Here is a 27,760-nt window from a genome sequence, read left to right on the forward strand (position 1 = left end):
ATTACTTTTGGTCCCTTTAAAAACAGGGTGGCACATGTTAAGGAGCTGAAACTCCTAAACCCTTCATCCAATTTTAATGTGGATACCCTCAAATGAAAGCTGAAAGTATGGACTTTATGTCCATGTCCATTATATAACTATAACTTGAATATGTTTCAGTAAACAGGTAAAAAAACAAAACAAAATTTGTGTCAGTGTCCAAATATATATGGACCTAGTATATGACTTATTCAAGTGAATTTTTCTTCCAGCACAACACGCACTTGAATCAGTCGTAGTGACCTTGGTGAAAATGCCTGTGATTCAGATTTGATGAGTCAGTTAGACAAAGAAATAAACACAGATGCAATCCACTTGACTAGAGATATGACCTGGGTGAAAACAGTACAGAGAAATGGTAGATAAATGTGTACTGTGTCAGAAACATATTCCATTAAAAGCAGAAAGACTCAGTGAAAGTCAGAAATTGCTTCATCTGAAGTATTCAAGTACAAAAGAAAATATTTTTGACTGATAAAAAAGACCTAACCACAAGTTCATCACGCCTGTTCTTGCATGAATGGCTACTTCACTAAGCAAGCAGTCAAATGGAAAATATGCCGCAAACTCAAACAAACCTGGAATTGGGCTTGCTGATTAGCGAATGTTTAAAAGCCCTTTTGAATGACTGCAAAGGCACATTAGCACAGAAAACAGAACTTAAAGGAGATATGCAGAACCTTTATTTTTAAATACATTTCTGAGTGGATAGTATCTCCATCCTTGACTCTTGCATGCTGCATAAATGGGAATAAAAAAAATATATTTTTGAAAGTTAAAATCGACCACAAAGTTGGCATTGGAGCTGCCCCGCTGAGCCAGCCAGCCCTGCGTGTGTGACGTCACAGCGGGAACTGGTTTTAAGGCCGAGACCTTTGACAGCTATAGACCAAAGTCATATAAATACAAATTTATGGTGAAAGTAAGAAATACTGTTACCGACTTACTCAACTAAGACTGATTTGACTTCATTGATTGTGGGTTGACTCTCATTAAAACAGGATAGGTGTTATAACTTCTGCAACATACATGTACATGCATGCATTTTCACTGATAAAATGTAAAAGGCTAATTAAATAATCAGATGAACTGAGACAATCACATTCTGAAGCAAGTTAAATAATCTTATACCGGTAACTTAAACACACAATACAAGTTACATGTATTAATCTAAATGCAGGTAAACAACGAGTATTGTTGTTTTTGTTGTTTTGTATCCAAATGAGTGTTGCAGATTACCCGTCTGTGTTCTCGCTTCTTGAAGGTCAATCTTGTGGCCGAGTGTTTTGAAACAATCTGACTTTCAGTTGTTTGTTCAGTTCTCCGTTCATTCGCTTCTCCCACGTAAGGGCGAGATATTGCTGCTGAGGCAAGCATATCCAGCTTTGAAATCAGACGGCTGGTCCACTCATTCTCCATTTTCTCCATACTGAGTACTCCGCCATTACTGCTCAGCTCAGGCAATTACTAAAACACGGGACGGGATGTCACCGGTTTTAGTGACAACTGCGGGGAGGTCACTGCCTGAGCAATGTCATGTCCCGTTCCATCCCGGGTTTTAGCAACAACCCTTGGCTCACACACCTGGAGAACTGGTGCAACTGAACTTACTTTCCTTTTCTTGTAGTTTAATTTAATTGTTGGTACTGCACCCTTTCAATACGGGCTTATAGTCAATGCTCCTCGACAGATCAGAGGTCTCGTATGAGTTTTCAATAAAATATGCAGAGCAGAGGAGAGACCACTTCGTAGGCACCCAATGTGACCGTGAACTTCTCGCAAAACGCGTCTAAATCTTTGCAGTTTGAACATTCTTGGGCCATGAATGCAACAGAAATCCACCTTCTGTCATGTTGCTGCACCCACCAGCAACACATCTACGTGGCATGGTGATAAATTAGCTCAAAATGGAGGATCGGAGTTGCAGTCAGCTCTGTGTTTTAGTATAGCGGAAATGGCGATGAGACCAATAGACTTCCTGCTGTGATGTCACGGATGTCAAGGTCATTCACTCAGACCGCTACCTATATGAATCACTTTAATCGTAAAAATTACTATATTAGATTTATTGTTAACTCCTAAAACTATTCCTGTGCCATTCTTGAGGTCTAAAGGCATTTATAAACAAAAAGTGAGGGCATAGTTCTGCATATATGCCTTAACTTACTATCAGATTTAACACACTAATTTACAAAAAATAAAAATAAACAATTAGCAGGATAATTTCACAAAGTACTGCACAAAACTTAACCAGCTAGCTGATTTAATGAGTTAAATATCAAAACTAGTTACTTTAGTTAATCAGAATGTTAGAAGCATCTTACCTAGGCTAAAGAGAGAAAGAACTGGACTGTTCCTCAATGGTCCAAAGTCCTTTTTTCAGATGAAAGTAAATTTTGTATTTCATTTGGAAATCAAGGCCCTAGAATCTGGAGAAAGAGCAGAGATGTACAGAATCCAAGGTGTTTGAAGTCCAGTGTGGAAATTTCCACAGTCTGTGATGATTTGGGGTGCCATGTCATCTGCTGGTGTTGTTCCACTGTGTTTTATCAACTCCACTAAGCAACAGTCCAGTTCTTTCTCTCCTTAGCCCAGGTAAGATGCTTCTGATGTTGTCTCTGGTTCAGGAGCTGCTTGATATTAGGAATGTGACAGTTGTTGCCCGTTTCCTGAAGACGTCTGTGTGTGGTGGCTCTTGATGCACTGACACCAGCCTCAGTCCACTCCTTATGAAGCTCTCCCAAGTTCTTGAATTGACTTTCCTTTACAATCCTCTCAAAGCTGCAGTCATCCCTGTAGCTTGTGCACCTTTTCAAGCCAGTCTTTTCAGCAGTGACATTCTGTGGCTTACCCTCCTTGTGGAGGGTGTCAATAATCGTCTTCTGGACAACTGTCAAGTCAACAGTCTTCCCCATGATTGTGGTTGTGTATACTGAACTAGACCAAAACATGCATAGTATTTATATTGTTTTGCTCAAACTTGAAATGAAATATTGTAATAATTTGAGATACTGGATTTCTGATTTTCATGAGCTATAAGCCATAATCATGAAAATTAAAACAAAAAAGTCTTGAAATATTTCATTTTACATGTAATGAATATAGAATATATAAAAATTCACTTTTTTGAATTAAATTACAAAAAAATGAACTTTTTCATGATATTCCAATATTTTGAGATCAACTAGTGTGTGTGTGTGCCACGATTATTGTCACCCATTGTAAAGATTAGTAAAAAGAGTTAGACAAAAAGTCCACCTTTTGGTGAAGTAGCTTCATTTCACAATGAAAAAAATAGAATTTATTGAAATAAATTTATTCAGAGAAAAACAAATCCCTCATCAAGAAATAACTATTTTCAACAAAAACGCATGCACCACTATTATTGATACCCCTGAAAATTATCAAGCCAAAAAGCTACTTCACCATAAGGTGGATGTTTTCTAACCCTTTTGACTAATCTTTACAGGAGGTGCCAATAATTGTGTTGGGCACTGTACACACACACACACACACACACACACACACACACGACTCACTTTTCACAATCAGCTCAGATATTAAAGAGAAGTTTCAATGTCATTTTGATTAAATGTGTGTGTGTGTGTGTGTGTGTGTGTGTGTGTGTGTGTGTGTGTGTGTGTGTTATACAGAATATACATATAGCAATACTGATTTCAGTTCATATGATTACATGTCAATGTACAACCCCGATTCCAAAAAAGTTGGGACAAAGTACAAATTGTAAATAAAAACGGAATGCAATAATTTACAAATCTCAAAAACTGATATTGTATTCACAATAGAACATAGACAACATGTCAAATGTCGAAAGTGAGACATTTTGAAATTTCATGCCAAATATTGGCTCATTTGAAATTTCATGACAGCAACACATCTCAAAAAAGTTGGGACAGGGGCAATAAGAGGCTGGAAAAGTTAAAGGTACAAAAAAGGAACAGCTGGAGGACCAAATTGCAACTCATTAGGTCAATTGGCAATAGGCCATTAACATGACTGGGTATAAAAAGAGCATCTTGGAGTGGCAGCGGCTCTCAGAAGTAAAGATGGGAAGAGGATCACCAATCCCCCTAATTCTGCGCCAACAAATAGTGGAGCAATATCAGAAAGGAGTTCGACAGTGTAAAATTGCAAAGAGTTTGAACATATCATCATCTACAGTGCATAATATCATCAAAAGATTCAGAGAATCTGGAAGAATCTCTGTGCATAAGGGTCAAGGCCAGAAAACCATACTGGGTGCCCTTGATCTTCGGGCCCTTAGACGGCACTGCATCACATAAAGGCATGCTTCTGTATTGGAAATCACAAAATGGGCTCAGGAATATTTCCAGAGAACATCTGTGAACACAATTCACTGTGCCATCCGCCTTTGCCAGCTAAAACTTTATAGTTCAAAGAAGAAGCCGTATCTAAACGTGATCCAGAAGCGCAGACATCTTCTCTGGCCCAAGGCTCATTTAAAATGGACTGTGGCAAAGTGGAAAACTGTTCTGTGGTCAGACGAATCAAAATTTGAAGTTCTTTATGGAAATCAGGGACGCCGTGTCATTCGGACTAAAGAGGAGAAGGACGACCCAAGTTGTTATCAGCGCTCAGTTCAGAAGCCTGCATCTCTGATGGTATGGGGTTGCATTAGTGCATGTGGCATGGGCAGCTTACACATCTGGAAAGACACCATCAATACTGAAAGGTATATCCAGATTCTAGAGCAACATATGCTCCCATCCAGGTGACGTCTCTTTCAGGGAAGACCTTGCATTTTCCAACATGACAATGCCAAACCACATACTGCATCAATTACAGCATCATGGCTGCGTAGAAGAAGGGTCCGGGTACTGAACTGTCCAGCCTGCAGTCCAGATCTTTCACTCACAGAAAACATTTGGCGCATCATAAAACGGAAGATACGACAAAAAAGACCTAAGACAGTTGAGCAGCTAGAATCCTACATTAGACAAGAATGGGTTAACATTCCTATTCCTAAACTTGAGCAACTTGTCTCCTCAGTCCCCAGACATTTACAGACTGCTGTAAAGAGAAAAGGGGATGTCTCACAGTGGTAAACATGGCCTTGTCCCAACTTTTTTGAGATGTGGTGTTGTCATGAAATTTAAAATCACCTAATTTTTCTCTTTAAATGATACATTTTCTCACTTTAAACATTTGATATGTCATCTATGTTCTATTCTGAATAAAATATGGGATTTTGAAACTTCCACATCATTGCATTCTGTTTTTATTTACAATTTGTACTTTGTCCCAACTTTTTTGGAATCAGGGTTGTATAATGTCCCAGAGTATATTCATCCCTCATGACTCAAAATTAATTAATTAATTAATTAATTAATTAATTAATTAATTCAAGGGGACAGCACGGTGGTGTAGTGGTTAGCGCTGTCACCTCACAGCAAGAAGGTTCTGGGTTCGAGCCCCGTGGCCGGCGAGGGCCTTTCTGTATGGAGTTTGCATGTTCTCCCCGTGTCCGCATGGGTTTCCTCCGGGTGCTCCGGTTTCCCCCACAGTCCAAAGACATGCAGGTTAGGCTAACTGGTGACTCTAAATTGACCGTAGGTGTGAATGTGAGTGTGAATGGTTGTCTGTGTCTATGTGTCAGCCCTGTGATGACCTGGCGACTTGTCCAGGGTGTACCCCGCCTTTCGCCCGTAGTCATCTGGGATAGGCTCCAGCTTGCCTGCGACCCTGTAGAACAGGATAAAGCGGCTAGAGATAATGAGATGAGATGAGAGATGAGAATTTATTCAAGGGCTTCTCATGAACCTTTTATAATAATGAATTTTGTGGAAGAAACATAATTTTGTTGGTGAGGGAAAAAAAGAAAAATAAAGAAAGCCCTATGAATGAGTAGGTGAACGAGTAGATGTCAAAACTTTTGACTGGTACTGTGTCAAGTATACTTTGTTCCCTACATTTAGAAAGATATGAAGCAATTACATGCATTTAATGGTCTATGCAATCATGCAGGGTTGACAGTTTGCTAGATTATATCAAGTTTTTTCACAGTTAAAATGTATGAACTGTATATACAGTATATTGTAGATGTACAGTCACTGAATTATTAGGTACATTTACAGTCGTTTTCGAGAATTGTTGCTACTTTGTCCTTCATAAGACAGATTCATAGACTACGACAATGCACATGGATGCCTTTTGCTAATAATTTACCATGTGGATATGATTGGTATGAACAATTGCTCTGAATTGGACAGCTCTACCATCTTACTGTGAATATTGACATCCATCAGCAGGAGATAAAAGGAACCTGAGATTGATGGAGCATGCAACTCTCCACTTCTCAGTGATGCAGTTTTGAGCCATTTGTGTCCACTGGAGCTGACAATATCACCACCTGTCATGGTATTTGAGTACTGTAGCCCAATTATGACAAGTTGGGTTGTGTTCTGAGATGACAATCTGCACATTCCTGTTAAATTAGAAGATGATTATGGATATGTAGCGCATGTCATTGTTATTGTAGTAAATGAGGGGCTTCTGTCTCACACTGTTAGAATATCAAGAAATTAAGAAAACTTTAAAATGTAATGTAAATTCTATATTAGAAGGTATCATTGGGGGGGCAGCATGGTGGTGTAGTGGTTAGCACTGTCGCCTCACAGCAAGCAGGTCCTGGGTTCGAGCCCACCAGCCGATGAGGGCCTTTCTGTGTGGAGTTTGCATGTTCTCCCCATGTGTGCATGGGTTCCCTCCGATTTCCCCCACAGTCCAAAGACATGCAGGTTAGGCTAATTGGTGGCTCTAAATTGACCGTAGGTGTGAATGGTTGTCTGTGTCTATGTGTCAGCCCTGTGATGACCTGGCGACTTGTCCAGGGTGTACCCCGCCTTTCGCCTGTAGTCAGCTGGGATAGGCTCCAGCTTGCCTGCGACCCTGTAGAACAGGATAAAGCGGCTAGAGATAATGAGAGATGAGATATATACACACACACAGTACCAGTCAAAAGTTTGGAAACACCTTCAAATTCGATGTTTTGTCTTTATTTTAATTAACTAAAAGACACTTCGTGTCTTAAAGTAATGACTGACTGTTATTTCTCTTTACTTAGTTGAATGGTTCTTGACATAATATGGATTACTACAGTTGTTGAACAGGGCTATTTACTGTATTTTTATTATTTACTCTTTACTGGTTGATGGTGTCAAATGCATTAAGAAGGCAAGAAATTCCATTTTTGACAAGACACACCTGTTAATTGAAAAGCATTCCAGGTGACTACCTCATGAAGCTGGTTCAGATAATGCCAGTAGTGTGCAAAGCTGTTATCAAGGTAAATAGTGATGACTTTGAAGAATCTAAAAGATGAAACATGTTTTTTAGCACTTTTTTGTTTACCATATAATTCCATATGTTCCATATGTTATTTCATAGTTTTGATGAGTTCAGTATTGTTCTACAATATAGGAAAAAAATTTGCCTGCGACCTTGTAGAAGGATAAAGCGGCTAGAGATAATGAGATGAGATGAGATAATTGCATCACAGGCATTTCACAACATTAAATGTAACTATAAATGGTTAAAAATTATGACATGACGTTCATTAACAAATTAATAATTGTACAACCCCAATTCCAAAAAAGTTGGGACATTGTGTAAGCTGTAAACAAAAACAGAATGCAAAGATTTGCAAATCATGGAAACCCTATATTTCATTGAAAATAATACAATAACCATATATTTCAAAGAAAATAATATCAAATGTTGAAACAGAAATTTTTATTGTATTTTTTAAAAATATATGCTCATTTTGAATTTGATATCAGCAACAGGTTTCAAAAAATGCTGGGACAGGGACATGTTTACCACTGTGTTGCATCACCTCTACTTTTAACAACACTCTGTAAACGTTTGGGAACTGAGGAGACCAACTGCTGTAGTTTTGAAAGAGAAATGTCCCATTCTTGCCTGATATACAATTTCAGTTGCTCAACAGTCTGGGGTCTCTTTTGTCATATTTTGCGCTTAATAATGCACCAAATGTTTTAAATGGGAGACAGATCTGGACTGCAGGCAGGCCAGTTTAGCACATAGACTCTTTTACTATAAAGCCATGCAGTTTTAATATGTGCAGAAAGCGGTTTGGCATTGTCTTGCTGAAAAAAGGAAGGCCTTCCCTGAAAAAGATTTTGTCTGTATGGCAGCATATTACTCTGAAACATGTATATATCATTCAGCATTAATAGTGCCTTCCCAGATGTACAATCTCATGTGCACTAATGCACCCTCATACCATCACAGATGCTGGCTTTTGAACTGTGCACCAATAACAAGCTGGAGGACGTGGTGTCCATGATTCCTAAAAAGAATTTCTACTTTTGATTCGCCAGACCTCAGGACAATTTTCCACTTCACCTCAGTCCATTCTAAAAGAGCTTGGGCCCAGAGAAAGTGGCGGTGTTTTTGGATATTGTTTATTTCTGGTTTTAATTTGCATTTGTGGATGCAGTAATGAACTGTTTCCACAGACAATGGTTTTCTGAAGTGTTCCTGAGCCCATACAGTGATTTCCACTACAGACATGTGTCTGCTTTTAATGCAATATTGCCTGAGGGCCTGAAGATCACAGGCATCCAGTGTCAGTTTTCAGCCTTGTCTCTTGCATACAGAGATTTCCCCAGATTCTTTGAATTTTTTTAATGATGTTTTGTACCATAGATGATGCGATCCAAAATTAATTTGATTTTTACATTGAGGAATGTTATTCTTAAATTGTTGCACTGTTTGCCCACACAGTCTTTCACAGAGCAGTGAACCCCTCCCCATCTTCTGAGAGACTCCACCTCTCTGGGATGCTCTTTTTATACCCAATCATGTTACTGACCTGTTGCCAATTAACCAAATTAGCTTTTTTTTTTAGTATTACATAACTTTTTCAGTCTTTTGTTGTCCCTGTCCCAACTTTTCTGGAAAGACATCAAATTCAAAATGAGCATATATTTTTTCAAAAAACAATAGAATTTCTCAGTTTCAACATTTGATATGTTGTCTTTGGACTATTTTCAATGAAATATAGGGTTTCCATGACTTGCAAATCTTCACCTTCTGTTTTTATTTATGTTTTACACAGTGCCCCAGCTTTTTGGAATTGTGTTTGCAATTGCAGTTGTAATTTATGAGTTACAAAAGGAATAAAACACTTTGCTCTTTTTGAAAAAATATAATCAACTTCACTTCACAACACCTCACAGTGGATTATTTTCCTGCAACTATAACAGCATTTCTAATTGTGTTTTATTCCTTACAGCATTTGAAGCTTGCCTTATTTGAGTAAAAAGAAAAAAAGGGGGGGGGACATGAAAAACACGAATGACACTCGCTCATACAAGTTAAAGGTCCATGTAACTTAGATCCATGACCGGGATTTCTGTTTCTGAATCATATACAGTATATATAGATAACACAGTCAATTCAACCTAATGTACACATCCCCTAGAAGGTGTTTGGCAAGTCAAGGACAGAGAAGGACACTGTAGGGGATCAACAACCAATATCTCAAATTCAGTGGGATCATCGTGACAATATTACTGTGATGACTGATAACCTTGAAAGCAGACAAAGTTGATGACTTCAGCTCTGACCTTCTTATCGCATACTTTTCCTTCACAATATTTTATAAATGAAAAAGGAATGCTCTACTGCCTGACAGTGAAGACATGGGGAAACATATAAGAGTACAAAAACATATACAAGGGCATATGATTGCAAATGTGCTGTAATAGGGAAGAAACTTTTTTCCACTGATGTCATGCATGAATTATCATCATTAAAATATTTTTGTAGGTTTGTGAATTAATGAGTGCAAAACAGCTGAGCAGATCAGTTCCAGTAAATAACCCATGTGCTAAAGAAAACATTTTTTGATATCCTGTGTCAGAAATGCATTCATAATTAAGATTCACTTAAAAAGTAGGTTTATACAACTCTTTAAAATTTCAGAGCAAAAAGTAGAGCTCAATGTTCCACTGCTACATGATGCAAGCTAATGTTTCATGTATACTATAATTCAGGAACAGTATTACCCTGGTCATAATCATTTGAACTGCCTATTTTGTCCAGCAGATGTCAACCTTGAACAACCTTGTCCATGGGGTCAGCACCCATAATTAATCTGATGTCCTGCCCAGGAATTCCTGATGGACTTACACCTCAAGGATCAAGACTGTTTACATGATCTATCATGAGGCATGCAGACCAGTTTTCCACAAGAAGATCGGTTTATAAAGAGGAACTGGGTCAACTTTACAGGCTTTGATTTCCCCACTCTGCTGGTTGTAATTTTGTATTATTAGCTTTTGTTTACTTGCACTCAAATCTTATTACTTTGGCTCCAGATGCCTGGGTTTTCTTTCACTTCCAAGCTCATCTGTCACTCAGCATGACTGTACTCAGAACCTGTGGGACATTTCAGCTCCATTCTGGAGGTGCGCATACATTTTAGCTTCCGCTGCATTATTCATTGGACAACCTTGCCTGGATATAATTTTAATGTGAATACATTATTGTACTTTCCTACCCCAAAATGCTGTATTTTTCATAATTATTTAATTGCACAGAAGCAAAATGTCTGGTGCATGTTGGGCCATAATACTGAAAGTGACACCCCTGATGAAACTTATTGCCTGCAATTATGGTAACATGTGAGTTGTGATCAGTTATAGCCTTGTGAAAAGGTTCATTTTTAAAAGAAATCAGTCTCTCTCTATCCATACACACACACACACACACACACACACACACACACATAGTGGTGTTTGAAAGTTTGTGAACCCTTTAGAATTTTCTATATTTCTGCATAAATATGACCTAAAACATCATAAGATTTTCACACAAGTCCTAAAAGTAGATAAAGAGAACCCAGTTAAACAAATGAGACACAAATATTATACTCGGTCATTTATTTATTGAGGAAAATTATCCAATATTAAATATCTGTGAGTGGCAAAAGTATGTGAACCTTTGTTTTCAGAATCTGGTGTGACCCCCTTGTGCAGCAATAACTGCAACTAAATGTTTCTGGTAACTGTTGATCAGTCCTGCACACCGGCTTGGAGGAATTTTAGCCCATTCCTCCATACAGAACAGCTTCAGCTCTGGGATGTTGGTGGGTTTCCTCACATGAACTGCTCGCTTCAGGTCCTTCCACAACATTTCGATTGGATTAAGGTCAGGACTTTGACTTGGCCATTCCAAAACATTAACTTTATTCTTCTTTAACCATTCTTTGGTAGAACGCCTTGTGTGCTTAGGGTCGTTGTCTTGCTGCATGACCCACCTTCTCTTGAGATTCAGTTCATGGACAGATGTCCTGACATTTTCCTTTAGAATTCGCTGGTTAATTCAGAATTCATTGTTCCATCAATGATGACAAGTCATCCTGGCCTAGATGCAGCAAAACAGGCCCAAACCATGATACTACCACCACCATGTTTCACAGATGGGATAAGGTTCTTATGCTGGAATGCAGTGTTTTCCTTTCTCCAAACATAACGCTTCTCATTGAAACCAAAAAGTTCTATTTTGGTCTCATCTGTCCACAAAACATTTTTCCAATAGCTTTCTGGCTTGTCCATGTGATCTTTAGCAAACTGCAGATAAGCAGAAATGTTCTTTTTGGAGAGCAGTGGCTTTCTCCTTGCAACCCTGCCAGGCACACCATTATTGTTCAGTGTTCTCCTGATGATGGACTCATGAACATTAACATTAGCCAATGTGAAAGAGGCTTTCAGTTGCTTAGAAGTTACCCTGGGGTCCTTTGTGACCTCGCTGACTATTACATGCCTTGCTCTTAGTGATCTTTGTTGGTCGACCACTCCTGGGGAGGGTAACAATGGTCTTGAATTTCCTCCATTTGTACACAATCTGTCTGACTGTGGATTGGTGGAGTCCAAACTCTTAAGAGATGGTTTTGTAACCTTTTCCAGCCTGATGAGCATCAACAATGCTTTTTCTGAGGTCCTCAGAAATCTCCTTTGTTCGTGCCATGATACACTTCCACAAACATGTGTTGTGAAGATCAGACTTTGATAGATCCCTGTTCTTTAAATAAAACAGGGTGCCCACTCACACCTGATTGTCATCCCATTGATTGAAAACACCTGACTCTAATTTCACCTTCAAATGAACTGCTAATCTTAGAGGTTCACATACTTTTGCCACTCACAGATATGTAATATTGGATCATTTTCGTCAATAAATATATGACTAAGTATAATATTTTTGTCTCACTTGTTTAACTGGGTTCTCTTGATTTTTCTCTTTATTTACTTTTAGGACTTGTGTGAAAATCTGATGATGTTTTAGGTCATATTTCTGCAGAAATATAGAAAATTCTAAAGGGTTCACAAACTTTCAAGCACCACAGTGTGTGTGTGTGTGTGTGTGTGTGTGTGTGTGTGTGTGTGTGTATATATATATATATATATATATATATATATATATATATATATATATATATATATATATATATATATATATATATATACAGGGTTAGTCAAAATTATGTTAACACATTATTTTTGTTTTTCTTATTTTTACTTTTACTATTCTTTAAATGGTACTGTTGCTCGCTGGTTTTTGTGTGTTAAACACAATGAACAGTTTGAGACTGTCCTGTAAATCATCTTGCACATATGATGTATGTTTTGTGAATAAATGGTTTCTCCCATTTACAACCCTGATTCCAAAAAAGTTGGGACAAAGTACAAATTGTAAATAAAAACGGAATGCAATAATTTACAAATCTCAAAAACTGATATTGTATTCACAATAGAACATAGACAACATATCAAATGTCGAAAGTGAGACATTTTGAAATTTCATGCCAAATATTGGCTCATTTGAAATTTCATGACAGCAACACATCTCAAAAAAGTTGGGACAGGGGCAATAAGAGGCTGGAAAAGTTAAATGTACAAAAAAGGGACAGCTGGAGCACCAAATTGCAACTCATTAGGTCAATTGGCAATAGGTCATTAACATGACTGGGTATAAAAAGAGCATCTTGGAGTGGCAGCGGCTCTCAGAAGTAAAAATGGGAAGAGGATCACCAATTCCCCTAATTCTGCGCCAACAAATAGTGGAGCAATATCAGAAAGGAGTTTGACAGTGTAAAATTGCAAAGAGTTTGAACATATCATCATCTACAGTGCATAATATCATCAAAAGATTCAGAGAATCTGGAAGAATCTCTGTGCATAAGGGTCAAAGCCGGAAAACCATACTGGGTGCCCGTGATCTTCGGGCCCTTAGACTGCACTGCATCACATACAGGCACGCTTCTGTATTGGAAATCACAAAATGGGCTCAGGAATATTTCCAGAGAACATTATCTGTGAACACAATTCACCATGCCATCTGCCGTTGCCAGCTAAAACTCTATAGTTCAAAGAAGAAGCCGTATCTAAACATGATCCAGAAGCGCAGACGTCTTCTCCGGGCCAAGGCTCATTTAAAATGGACTGTGGCAAAGTGGAAAACTGTTCTGTGGTCAGACGAATCAAAATTTGAAGTTCTTTATGGAAATCAGGGATGCCGTGTCATTCGGACTAAAGAGGAGAAGGACGACCCGAGTTGTTATCAGTGCTCAGTTCAGAAGCCTGCATCTCTGATGGTATGGGGTTGCATTAGTGCGTGTGGCATGGGCAGCTTACACATCTGGAAAGACACCATCAATGCTGAAAGGTATATCCAGGTTCTAGAGCAACATATGCTCCCATCCAGACGATGTCTCTTTCAGGGAAGACCTTGCATTTTCCAACATGACAATGCCAAACCGCATACTACATCAATTACAGCATCATGGCTGCGTAGAAGAAGGGTCCGGGTACTGAACTGGCCAGCCTGCAGTCCAGATCGTTCACCCACAGAAAACATTTGGCACATCATAAAACGGAAGATACGACAAAAAAGACCTAAGACAGTTGAGCAACTAGAATCCTACATTAGACAAGAATGGGTTAACATTCCTATCCCTAAACTTGAGCAACTTGTCTCCTCAGTCCCCAGTCGTTTACAGACTGTTGTAAAGAGAAAAGGGGATGTCTCACAGTGGTAAACATGGCCTTGTCCCAACTTTTTTGAGATGTGTTGCTGTCATGAAATTTAAAATCGCCTAATTTTTCTCTTTAAATGATTCATTTTCTCAGTTTAAACATTTGATATGTGATCTATGTTCTATTCTGAATAAAATATGGAATTTTGAAACTTCCACATCATTGCATTCCGTTTTTATTTACAATTTGTACTTTGTCCCAACTTTTTTGGAATCGGGGTTGTATCTGTATGCAGTGGGGTGAAATGGACATTCATGTCTTCAGGATCATGGGATATCATACTCGACAAAACCAGGAAAACTGCACAAAGGAGATGGCCTCATAGAGGTCAAATCAATTTTAAATAACATGATCAGTCTCCTGTTCATTTTATATGAAGGTCAGTTCATCTATTTATGTATACGCTTCTTTGATAATAAGCCTAAAGGCAACATTTCAGTCTCTCCAGGAATGAGAGCTGCATATCTGTGAGACAGGCTCCGGGATGGATTTTGATATGCCCTAATACCCTGAACCGTTGAGACTCGACGTGACCTGGATACAATTTTGTCTTTTGCAATGCAATCTCACTCAGTGTCCTTTAAAACTTGCAGTGCATTCCAAATATGCTAGACTTACATGGCTATGCTCCACATTTAAAAAGTCAGCTTTTATGAAGTCTTTGAATATTTATAAAAGGCCAGCACTGCTTAGCTTCACTTAGATAGGTGAACTGAACACTTTACATGTGCATTTAAAACTGAAAATATCTGAACAGGGGTAAAGCCATAAAGATAGCTCCATACAGGTAGTTTCCACCCTTGAAATAGACCTTCCTACCCCAACTCTGGCCTCAGATTGAATCTCTGATAGACTGATTATAATTATGTAATTCATTCATAATTAATGAATCATTAAGAAACTCATGTTAATACAAAGTATGGCTGTTGGTATTTTGACCAAGTTGAGCATTATAATAAAGGGAATGCCTAGTTGGATAACACAAATATTTATTTATTCAATTTTTCATATTTAGAATCTGCTTTATTCTGGTCACGGTCATGGAGGATCAAGAGCCTATCCCCCTGCATACTAGGTGTGCAGTATGAACACACACACACACACACACACACACACACACACACACACACACACTGGTACTTCTATCTTTATGGGGACACTCATTTACATAATGTATTCTCTAGCCCCTTACCCTAACCTTAACCACCAGAACTAAATGCTTAACCCTAACCATAACCGAAACCTAATTCTAAACTGAACCCTAAAACTCAGTCTTAACCCTCAAACAGCCCTTGGAAGAAGTGAGGACCAGCCAAAATGTCCTCACTTCCCAAAAATGTCCTACTTCTGTTGGTGAAAAAAAAAGGAATTCCAGTCTTCAATATATAGCAAGTACACACACACACACACACACACACACACACACACACACACACACACACACACACGGAGCAGAAATTCAATATCCAGTGATGGAAATTTCGGACCTTTTCAGTGAATCATGTTATTTGGCTCCGCTCAGGAGTCGACCCTTTCAGCTCCAAAACAGCTTGGTTTGAGAAACAAACGTGATCTTGACCACAGGTTGTTCTTTGCCCAAAATATTTTTCAGAAATTCTTACTTTATCTTCTAACGAGCAAAACATCATTAATTTGCACTGCAGATTATAAATTAATTTAAATAACTGACAAAACAGCAAGGCACTACAAAAGTGCATTAACAACTACAGTGAGCAATAAGTCCTGCATTAAGCTTATTCTGTGTGCTGTGTTCCTCAAAGAGAATCATTTCTTCATCACTGATCTTCTAATTCACATACATACAGTGCATCTGTACAGAATCACACACACACACACAGTGTTGGTAAAGACTGTGATATTACAGCAATGGGTTCGAACACACATGACTCACTATTGACTATCAGCTCAGATATTATAAAGACGTTTCAATGGCATATTGATTAAAATGACTCATATATGCAGGTCGGCTCACCTAATCGACACATCAGGAAGAATATTAGTCAATAAGTAGCCTGTTCTCTGCCCCTGATTCAAACATCCTTCAAACAATTTCTTGAATGAAAATAAAGCCTTGTCTCATATTTTATATATATATATATATATATATATATATATATATATATATATATATATATATACACACACACTGTAAATAAAAAGGGCTTAGACATGTCTTATTTAAATACCCCTAAATGTAACACTTAGAAGACATGTCTTGGGTATTTAGCAATGCCTGGAATACATGTCTTGTGTCTACTGATGGACGCCAGTGTCTTTATAATATACACACGTTTTCTTGGATCCTCCATATACACCCATGTCTTCCTAGAAGACACTCAAGTATTACTTAAGTTGTTTCATGGAAATACCCTAGATATGTCTTATTTTTATATATATATATATATATATATATATATATATATATATATATATATATATAGTACCAGTCAAAAGTTTGGAAACACCTTCAAATTCGATGTTTTTATTTTTTATTTATTTTTTTTCCTACATTGTAGAACAATACTGAACTCATCAAAACTATGAAATAACATATGGAACATATGGAATTATATGGTAAACAAAAAAGTGTTAAACAATAACGTTTCATCTTTTAGATTCTTCAAAGTCATCACTATTTACCTTGATAACAGCTTTGCACACTACTGGCATTATCTGAACCAGCTTCATGAGGTAGTCACCTGGAATGCTTTTCAATTAACAGGTGTGTCTTGTCAAAAATGGAATTTCTTGCCTTCTTAATGCATTTTACACCATCAACCAGTAAAGAGTAAATAATAAAAATACAGTAAATAGCCCTGTTCAACAACTGTAGTAATCCATATTATGTCAAGAACCACTCAACTAAGTAAAGAGAAATAACAGTCAGTCATTACTTTAAGCCACGAAGTGTCTTTTAGTTAATTAAAATAAAGACAAAACATCAAATTTGAAGGTGTTTCCAAACTTTTGACTGGTACTGTATATATATATATATATATATATATATATATATATATATATATATATATATATATCATCTCATTATCTCTAGCCGCTTTATCCTGTCCTACAGGGTCGCAGGCAAGCTGGAGCCTATCCCAGCTGACTACGGGTGAAAGGCGGGGTACACCCTGGACAAGTCGCCAGGCCATCACAGGGCTGACACACAGACAACCATTCACACTCACATTCACACCTACGGTCAATTTAGAGTCACCAGTTAACCTAACCTGCATGTCTTTGGACTGTGGGGGAAACCGGAGCACCCGGAGGAAACCCACGCGGACACGTGAGGCGACAGCGCTAACCACTACACCACCGTGCCGCCCCATATATATATATATATATATATATATATATATATATATATATATATATATTAGGGTGGGGCGGCACGGTGGTGTAGTGGTTAGCGCTGTCGCCTCACGTGTCCGCGTGGGTTTCCTCCGGGTGCTCCGGTTTCCCCCACAGTCCAAAGACATGCAGGTTAGGTTAACTGGTGACTCTAAATTGACCGTAGGTGTGAATGTGAGTGTGAATGGTTGTCTGTGTGTCAGCCCTGTGATGGCCTGGCGACTTGTCCAGGGTGTACCCCGCCTTTCACCCGTAGTCAGCTGGGATAGGCTCCAGCTTGCTTGCGACCCTGTAGAACAGGATAAAGCGGCTAGAGATAATGAGATGAGATATATTAGGGTGCATCAGTTGCCCCCTAAAAATGAAAAGTTCCTCCGATCATGATGCATTTTTGTTTTTATGTTCCTTTGGTAAGAAAACACACTGGGTGAAATATTTTGACAAAATTCAAAAGTTTAATGGTGGCACCAGGAGCTCAAAGTTATGGAAAAAGCTGCTATTTTATGACTTTTATGACAAAGTTTCGATCACTTTTCATGAAACATTATGGCACCTTATAGAGTATACCAAATATCTTAGATACACATTTTTAGTCCATATTCTAAATATATTATCAAGCACAGTTTGAGTTTTAGCTGTTCATTGAATCATTGTTCAACTACTTTTAAACAATACAAATGTATTATGAATCACATTAATGCTTCTCAATCCCTTGCAAAGGTTCTTAACATGATCTCTGGGTCACAAGAAATCAATAAATGGAGTCCAACATTGTGATTCAAACCTTACGCGAAAACATAAAATAAGCATTTTTTGGCAAAAAATGAACCTCATGGTGCCACCATTAGACTTTTGAATATGGTCAAAAAATTTTACAGGATGTCTTTATTGGTGAAAAGGAACACCCAAACAAAAATGCATCGATGCACCCTTATATATATATATATATATATATATATATATATATATATATATATATATATATATATATATGTATATATATATATATATATATATATATATATATATATGTATATATATGTATAAGACATGTCTGGGGTATTTACATGAAACACCGGGGTATTTAAATAATATTTCAGTGTCTTCTTGGAAGACATGGGTGTGTGTGTATATACTAGTGCATCTCACAAAATTAGAATACCATAAAAAAGTTCCTTTTTTTCATAATTTAATTCAAAAAGGTAAACTTTCATATATTCTATATTCATTAAATGTAAACTGGAATATTTAAAGCCTTTTTTGTTTTAATTTTGATGATTATGGCTTATAGCTCATGAAAATCAGAAATCCAGTATCTCAAATTATTAGAATATTCCCTAAGATCAATCAAAAAAAGGATTTACAATACAGAAATGTCCAACTTCTGAAAAGTATATTCATTTATACACTCAATACTTGGTTGGGACTCCTTTACCATGAATTACTGTATCAGTGCGGTGTGGCATGGAGGTGATCAGTCTGTGGCACTGCTGAGGTGTTATTGAAGCCCAGGTTGCTTTGATAGTGGCCTTCAGCGTATCTGTATTTTTGGGTCGGGTGTTTCTCATCTTCCTCTTGACAATACCCCATAGATTCTCTATGGGGTTCAGGTCAGGCAAGTTGGCTGGCCAATCAAACACAGTAATATCATGGTCAGCAATGCGGCCATCCCTGTTGCTTGTACACCTTTTCCAGCCACCCTTTTCAGCAATGACCTTTTGTGGCTTACCCTCCTTGTGGAGGGCATCAGTGATCATCTTCTGGACAACAGTCAAGTCAGCAGTCTTCCCCATGATTGTGGTTGTGTGTACTGAACTAGACTGAGAGATACACTGTGTTCATACTGTTTTACTCAAACTCGAAATGAAATATTCTAATATTTTAAGATGGTTTTTTTTATGTTTTTGTACTGTATGCCATACTGATTAAAATTAAAATAGAAAAATGCTTGAAACATTTTAGTTTATGTGTAATGAGTCTATAATATATAACATTTTCACTTTCTTAATTAACTGATGGAAAATATTGAACTTTTTCACAATATTCTAATTTTTTGAGATGCACTAGTATATATATACACACACACACACACACACACACACACACACACCCATGTCTTCCAAGAAGACACTGAAATATTATTTAAATACCCCGGTGTTTCATGTAAATACCCCAGACATGTCTTACAGTGTGTGTGTATATATATATATATATATATATATATATATATATATAGGGGGCATCAGTTGCCCTCACTTTCATAAAATCTGATGCATTTTTGTTTGGGTGTTCCTTTTCACCAATAAAGACATCCTGTAAAATTTTTTGACCATATTCAAAAGTCTAATGGTGGCACCATGAGGTTCATTTTTTGCCAAAAAACGCTTATTTTATGTTTTCGCGTGAGGTTTGAATCACAATGTTGGACTCCATTTATTGATTTCTTGTGACCCAGAGATCATGTTAAGAACCTTTGCAAGGGATTGAGAAGCATTAATGTGATTCATAATACATTTGTATTGTTTAAAAGTAGTTGAACAATGATTCAATGAACAGCTAAAACTCAAACTGTGCTTGATAATATATTTAGAATATGGACTAAAAATGTGTATCTAAGATATTTGGTATACTCTATAAGGTGCCATAATGTTTCATGAAAAGTGATCGAAACTTTGTCATAAAAGTCATAAAATAGCAGCTTTTTCCATAACTTTGAGCTCCTGGTGCCACCATTAAACTTTTGAATTTTGTCAAAATATTTCACCCAGAGTGTTTTCTTACCAAAGGAACATAAAAACAAAAATGCATCATGATCCCTGTTTCCAAAACCATTAACATTCTTTTTAATAATAATCATGGGCGTAACGACCATAGGCACTGGGGGGGGACATGTCCCCCCCAATATTGGGAAAGTACCAATCTGTCCCCCCCAATATTTGGCGTATTAAATCAATATGAGACAAATAATATGCCATCCTGAACCATGGCTATATAATGAATCCTTGTTATGTCCGATTTACTTTCAATTTAGGAAGCACAGAGAAACAAACAAACAAAAAAAAACCTTTGCGACCACCCCCTATGATTGTGCACTTGGGTCAGCCCATGTGGTTCGTTGGTTTGAAAATCCACTCAGTCGGACTGTCAGGTAGGCTGCTGGTGGACACATTCAAATGGCGGTAGCCGCAAAGAAAAGGAAGGACCCATGGGCGTAAAAATGCGTATGGACGCGTCCATACCAATATTCAGCTGAGTTTAAAATGTCCATACCATTTTTGAATGGAGAAGCCGCGATGCGGGAAACGCTGAATAAAAACACCAAACGCGGTATCGCTTCCAGCTGATTTTCAGTTGTGAACAGACCTCTCAAAGACGGCTGACTATTGGTGGGGACAGCAGGTAAAAAAGCTTTATGAAGCTTTGATTGGCCCGCCTCCCGTTGCCTTGACGTTGCTATGGTTTTTGATTGGCCCACCTCCCGTTGCCTTGAGATTGCTATGGTTTTTTGTTGTCATTGGCTGTAAGCAGTAGCAAGCGGTAAAATCAGCATCCAGCTCGCTGCTACAGCAAAACAGCACACAGGCAGTGATGTCGGGCAATAAAAGAAAACGTAAGGAAGACATAATATGACATTTTTGTCATATGATCCTGTAACAGCAAGGAGTTTCTGTTTGCAATCTCTATGTCTGTCTCTCTCTCTCTCTCTCTCTCTCACACACACACACACACTAATAAATGCTTGTAGGTAATGCTAAATGTTTACTTATATTTACTTTTTTCTTGCTCATCGTTTGCATGTATATGCATATGTATATGCATGTGTATGTAACCTCTGCAATAAAATGTAAAAATGTGAAACAATTGTCACTTAACCCTTTCAACTTAATGAATAAACATTTTTGCAAAATGCACTACAACTACCAAAACTCTTCACACTTCTACCACCCATACCTACATTACTTCCAGATTCTGAAATTGCAGTAACTCAAAAGGAAGCACATGATGTTTCAAATGTGTGAAAATAGTAAAAGTTGTGTGAAAATGAAGCAGCAGCACATAATTTTGATTGATTGTGTTGTTGTATTTTGGGTAGGTCATCCACTACAGCGAAATTCACAGCAACTTCAATGTCCACTTTCTCTGTGTGATAATGTATTGCCCGTATACATGCAGATGTTAGCCTAAGTCTAAGACTGAGTGTACCTGGTGCTAAAAATCAAAATAACACAAAGGAATGGACAACCAATCATTTGTACAGTGTAGGCCACATTTCGTGCGACAACCATGGCGCACTGGGGCGCTTGGCCAAATTATGTCCCCACCAATATCAACACCGTTTTTACGCCCTTGGAAGGACCAACGGGCTGACATTCGCCTTTTTTTCCAGACGAGTCACAGACATGATGAGTCTGTCACAGAGAGTCACAGCCATGATGGAGGAAGGGAACAGACAGAGACCTGCTCTGAAGATGAACTGGTAAAGAGCATTGTATTACGAGTCCTTAAAACAACTTTATTTTTAACCTCATCATAGGCTGCATGTCATCAGTAGGCTAGTAATAAGAGCATACTGTCCTTTAATTAAATGTAAATAAATTAAATAAAATTATCATTTTGGTCAGTCATTATAGAGGGATTTCACTGACGTCACCCGAAACTGGAAGTAAACAGACCCTGCGCCATATTGGAAGACCAACAAACTCGTGATTAGGGGGAAATAACGGCAGCGGTATGTGAACCCACGAGAATAAAGTGGAGTGGCAAACGACTTAAACAAACAAATCTGAGCTGTTTTATTTATGATTTATTGGCCCAAAAGTAGACTTGAAAGAAACCTGTGTGAGACTTGGCAAAAAACTGTGGATATAATGGATAAGTCTGTGCATGATCTGCGGACACTTTGAGGTAAGCAAACGCAAGAAATTCAGATTTAAAACATGCTAAACTGGCCCCAAGTTGATAACTGTATGAGGAGCAAGCCTCCCAGACTTCTACAATTTATTAATAATAATAATAATAATAATAATAATTTAGGATGGTTTGGGGCTTGCTCTCCTTCCTATTATATAAATAAAGCATAGTTGTTGTGTAGGCATAGATCATAAATACATATGTATAATTTGGATAAATTAACCTAAATTATGGATACCTTAATAATAGCAAAAAGTATTAATTTTTCAACTGAAAAGATATATTATTAAAAGATAAATATCAACAAGATTACCTTGGCCATAACTATATGTAGGTTATTCTTAACAACAGCTGTAATATCATGAACCAAGCCACTAACAACATAATTGTAAGCCTGTAGCCCTTTGTAGGCCTTCAAGTCATCAGCGGTGTAGGCACTGGGTGTAAACAACAAATAGTTTACAATGTCTGGGTAGCAAACAGATGGCAGAATTGGTGTCAGGTCCTCCTTATGTTTCCATTCTCCCTTGCCCCGAGTCTTATCATATGGGTCAAACCCATCAATCACAGCCAGTTTCTCCACATACCGTGCCCTTTCTGCAGCTGGTAATGTACTCACATAACCAGACTTATCAACCATCGTGTCACTTCACTCTCGCTCGTAGTTTGTTTTGTATGTATATACTTGAGGTCTTCCAATATGGCGCCCTAACAAAATCTCGCGGTACGGTGACGTCATGCGGTAGCCCTCTATTCTTGAACGCCTCCATATTTTTGGGCCATTTATTTAGATAAAGTCAATATATTTTCTACAAAGTTCTATGTTGTTTTGACCTATTAACCAGGGTAATGCTCCTTTCTATTGCTTTGGTAGCCATTTTTTTGTAGCAATTTGGCATTTCTGCATTTGTTTGAAATGTGTGTGTTTGTGTGTGTGTGTGTGTGTGTGTGTGACTAGCTCTGGTGTGACAGATTTTCATGCAATGTTTTACATGTTTTTTGTATGTTGTATTGCGTTACATGTTTTGCAGTTGCACATTCTGTTTTGTGTTTTGCCTGATACACAATAAAAAAAAACCAAGATATAAATGTTAACATGTTCATTGGTAATTGTATTCATCAAAACAATGTTCTAGATAAGCACATCTTTATCAATAGGCCCATATAAAAATTGCACGAAATGCACTTAAAAATATTTTGGGAAGGGCTCAAATTTGGACCCCCCCAATATTTATACCATGGTTACGCCCTTGATAATAATAATGACAAAGAGTTGCCCAAGATGCGCTTCCTCTTGCGCATGCGCGTTAGATTCGGCCACGGGACGCGCGTGCAGCAGGCGCTTGGTCCTGAGCCAAGTTGAGTGCGCTCCGCTCCGCGGCTTCAAACAGCGCGCGCTGAGTGAGTGAGAGAGTGCGGGTGAGTGCGCGCGCTGAGTGAGTGAGTGCGGGTGTCGGGGCCGGAGCCCGGGTGCTGCTGCTCTGAGGCGGGACGGTAAAAAGCGGAAATGCGTGTCGGCAGCGCTTCCCGCGACTCTGAAACATCCGACAGCTACTTTTACTGCGCTGAGTGAACTGTGATAGTTGTGTGCGCGGCGCGCGCAGTGAGGCTGAGCCGAGTCCGGATGGCGGCCGCTCTGCAGGACTACACCGCCCCGTGGTGGACTTACTGGCTGCACACCTTCCCGCACCTTAACTTCCGTTTACAAGCAGTTGACAGCGCCTTTAAACCCGGGGAAGTCAACTACCAGCAGGTCAGTCTGAGTGTTTGTTTGTTTTGGCGTGAATGAGCGGGCTGGGGGCGCGGGGCGTGAATGAGCGGGCTGGGGGCGCGGTTGAGCGGGCTGGGGGCGCGGGGCGTGATTGAGCGGGCTGGCGGTGCGGGGCGTGATTGAGCGGGCTGGGGGTGCGGGGCGTGAATGAGCGGGCTGGGGGTGCGGGGCGCGGTTGAGCGGGCTGGGGGCGCGGTTGAGCGGGCTGGGGGCGCGGTTGAGCGGGCTGGCGGTGCGGGGCGTGATTGAGCGGGCTGGCGGTGCGGGGCGTGATTGAGCGGGCTGGGGGCGCAGGGCGTGATTGAGCGGGCTGGCGGTGCGGGGCGTGATTGAGCGGGCTGGGGGCGCGATTGAGTGGGCTTGCGGTGCGGGGCGTGATTGAGCGGGCTGGGGGCGCGGGGCGTGATTGAGTGGGCTGGCGGTGCGGGGCGTGATTGAGCGGGCTGGGGGCGCGGGGCGTGATTGAGTGGGCTGGCGGTGCGGGGCGTGAATGAGCGGGCTGGGGGCGCGAATGAGCGGGCTGGGGGCGCGGATGAGCGGGCTGGGGGCGCGGATGAGCGGGCTGGGGGCGCGGATGAGCGGGCTGGGGGCGCGGATGAGCGGGCTGGGGGCGCGAATGAGCGGGCTGGGGGCACGGGGCGTGAATGAACGGGCTGGGGCGCGAATGAGCGGGCTGGGGGCGCGGGGCGTGATTGAGCGGGCTGGCGGTGCGGGGCGTGATTGAGCGGTGCGGGGCGTGAATGAGCGGCGCGGGGCGTGATTGAGCGGGCTGGCGGTGCGGGGCGTGATTGAGCGGTGCGGGGTGTGAATGAGCGGGCTGGGGGCGTGATTGAGCGGGTTGGGAGGTGTGGGGCGTGATTGAGCAGTGCGGGGCGTGATTGAGCGGGCTGGCGGTGTGGGGCGTGAATGAGCGGTGCGGGGTGTGAATGAGCGGGCTGGCGGTGCGGGGCGTGAATGAGCGGTGCGGGGCGTGAATGAGCGGGCTGGCGGTGCGGGGCGTGAATGAGCGGTGCGGGGCGTGAATGAGCGGGCTGGCGGTGCGAGGCGTGAATGAGCGGTGCGGGGCGTGAATGAGCGGGCTGGCGGTGCGGGGCGTGAATGAGCGGTGCGGGGCGTGAATGAGCGGGCTGGCGGTGCGGGGCGTGAATGAGCGGTGCGGGGCGTGAATGAGCGGGCTGGCGGTGCGGGGCGTGAATGAGCGGTGCGGGGCGTGAATGAGCGGGCTGGCGGTGCGGGGCGTGAATGAGCGGTGCGGGGCGTGAATGAGCGGGCTGGCGGTGCGGGGCGTGAATGAGCGGTGCGGGGCGTGAATGAGCGGGCTGGCGGTGCGAGGCGTGAATGAGCGGTGCGGGGCGTGAATGAGCGGGCTGGCGGTGCGGGGCGTGAATGAGCGGTGCGGGGCGTGAATGAGCGGGCTGGCGGTGCGGGGCGTGAATGAGCGGGCTGGCGGTGCGGGGCGTGAATGAGTGCGCTGGGGGCGCGGGGCGTGAATGAGCGGGCTGGGGGTGCGGGGCGGTGCAGGGCTCCGCGCTCTCCATGGCTCAGTGCAGACAAGCGCGTGCTGGTTTCCGTGTCTCAGGAGGGAGCGCGTGACCACCGCCTGCCTCAGTAACTGGGCTTTCAGGCCAGTGCGTGCGCTCAAACTTTTTTTTTAAACATAAAAATAGCTTCATGTTCTCTCCCTCTCTCACTCACTCACACTCTCTCTCTCTCTCTCTCTCTCTCTCTCTCTCTCACTTGTTCAAACTTAAGGACCACGACATAATTTCCTGTCCTTGTTTTTTTTTTGTTTCTTTCTTTTTTTTTTTATACAACATGGGCATCTCGAAGGGAATGAATTCTGAAGCTCTGTTCATTTAAACACATTAAAATTCAAGGAGAGGCAGTACAGATACACTACTGTTCAAAAGTTTGGGGTCACTTTGAAATGTCCTTATTTTTGAAAGAAAAGCACTGTTCTTTTCAATGAAGATCACTTTAAACTAATCAGAAATCCACTCTATACATTGCTAATGTGGTAAATGACTATTCTAGCTGCAAATGTCTGGTTTTTGGTGCAATATCTCCATAGGTGTATAGAGGCCCATTTCCAGCAACTCTCACTCCAGTGTTCTAATGGTACAATGTGTTTGCTCATTGCCTCAGAAGGCTAATGGATGATTAGAAAACCCTTGTACAATCATGTTAGCACAGCTGAAAACAGTTTAGCTCTTTACAGAAGCTATAAAACTGACCTTCCTTTGAGCAGATTGAGTTTCTGGAGCATCACATTTGTGGGGTCGATTAAATGCTCAAAATGGCCAGAAAAATGTCTTGACTATATTTTCTATTCATTTTACAACTTATGGTGGTAAATAAAAGTGTGACTTTTCATGGACAACACAAAATTGTCTGGGTGACCCCAAACTTTTGAACGGTAGTGTATATAGTCAAGCCCAAAATTATTCATACCCCTGGCAAATTTTGACTTAAAGTTACTTTTATTCAACCAGCAAGTTTTTTCTTGATTGGAAATGATACAGGCATCTCCCAGAAGATAATAAGACGACGTACTGTACAAGAGGCATCTCATCTCATTATCTCTAGCCGTTTTATCCTGTTCTACAGGGTCGCAGGCAAGCTGGAGCCTATCCCAGCTGACTACGGGCGAAAGGCGGGGTACACCCTGGACAAGTCGCCAGGTCATCACAGGGCTGACACATAGACACAGACAACCATTCACACTCACATTCACACCTACGGTCAATTTAGAGTCACCAGTTAACCTAACCTGCATGTCTTTGGACTGTGGGGGAAACCGGAGCACCCGGAGGAAACCCACGCGGACACGGGGAGAACATGCAAACTCTGCACAGAAAGGCCTTCACCGGCCACGGGGCTCGAACCCAGGACCTTTTTGCTGTGAGGCGACAGTGCTAACCACTACACCACCGTGCCGCCCACTTTAAACTCTTTTTTATAGTAAAGTTTGTTGGAATATAATTTCTTCATTGTTCAACTCACAAAACACAATGTACATTTTCAGTAAAAAAAAAAAAAAAGGTATCGTAAATACAACAATAATCAACATTTTCAGGGAATTACTCAGGAACATTTCAAGAATGAATTCAGGTCATTTAGAAAGTAAGATCTTTAGCTCTGATATAACAGGATTTTAAAATACAAGGTGGTTTAACATGTAGTGGTTAGCACTGTTGGCTCACAGCAAGAAGGTTCTGGGTTTGAGCCCAGTGGCTGCCGAGGGCCTTTCTGTGTGGAGTTTGCATGTTCTCCCCGTGTCCGCGTGGGTTTCCTCCGGGTGCTCCGGTTTCCCCCACAGTCCAAAGACATGCAGGTTAGGTTAACTGGTGACTCTAAATTGACCGTAGGTGTGAATGTGAGTGTGAATGGTTGTCTGTGTCTATGTGTCAGCCCTGTGATGACCTGGCGACTTGTCCAGGGTGTACCCCGCCTTTCGCCCGTAGTCAGCTGGGATAGGCTCCAGCTTGCCTGTGACCCTGTAGAACAGGATAAAGCGGCTAGAGATAATGAGATGAGATGAGATGAGATTTACATG

General features: G+C 40.6%; 1 protein-coding gene across 1 annotated transcript in view; it reads left to right on the forward strand.

Annotated features, from left to right (window-relative positions):
* The first annotated feature begins 23,787 nt into the window (after nt 1–23,787).
* Nucleotides 23,788–27,760, forward strand: part of ttyh2l (tweety homolog 2, like) — a 180,863-nt gene continuing 176,890 nt past the window's right edge. Inside the window, exon 1 of the mRNA XM_060901707.1 lies at nt 23,788–24,186. Coding sequence (XP_060757690.1) covers nt 24,058–24,186 — 129 coding nt within the window. The 5' untranslated portion in view covers nt 23,788–24,057. The remainder of the gene's footprint in view (nt 24,187–27,760) is intronic.

This window comes from Neoarius graeffei, chromosome 20 (genome assembly GCF_027579695.1).
Source record: "Neoarius graeffei isolate fNeoGra1 chromosome 20, fNeoGra1.pri, whole genome shotgun sequence".
Taxonomy (NCBI): domain Eukaryota; kingdom Metazoa; phylum Chordata; class Actinopteri; order Siluriformes; family Ariidae; genus Neoarius; species Neoarius graeffei.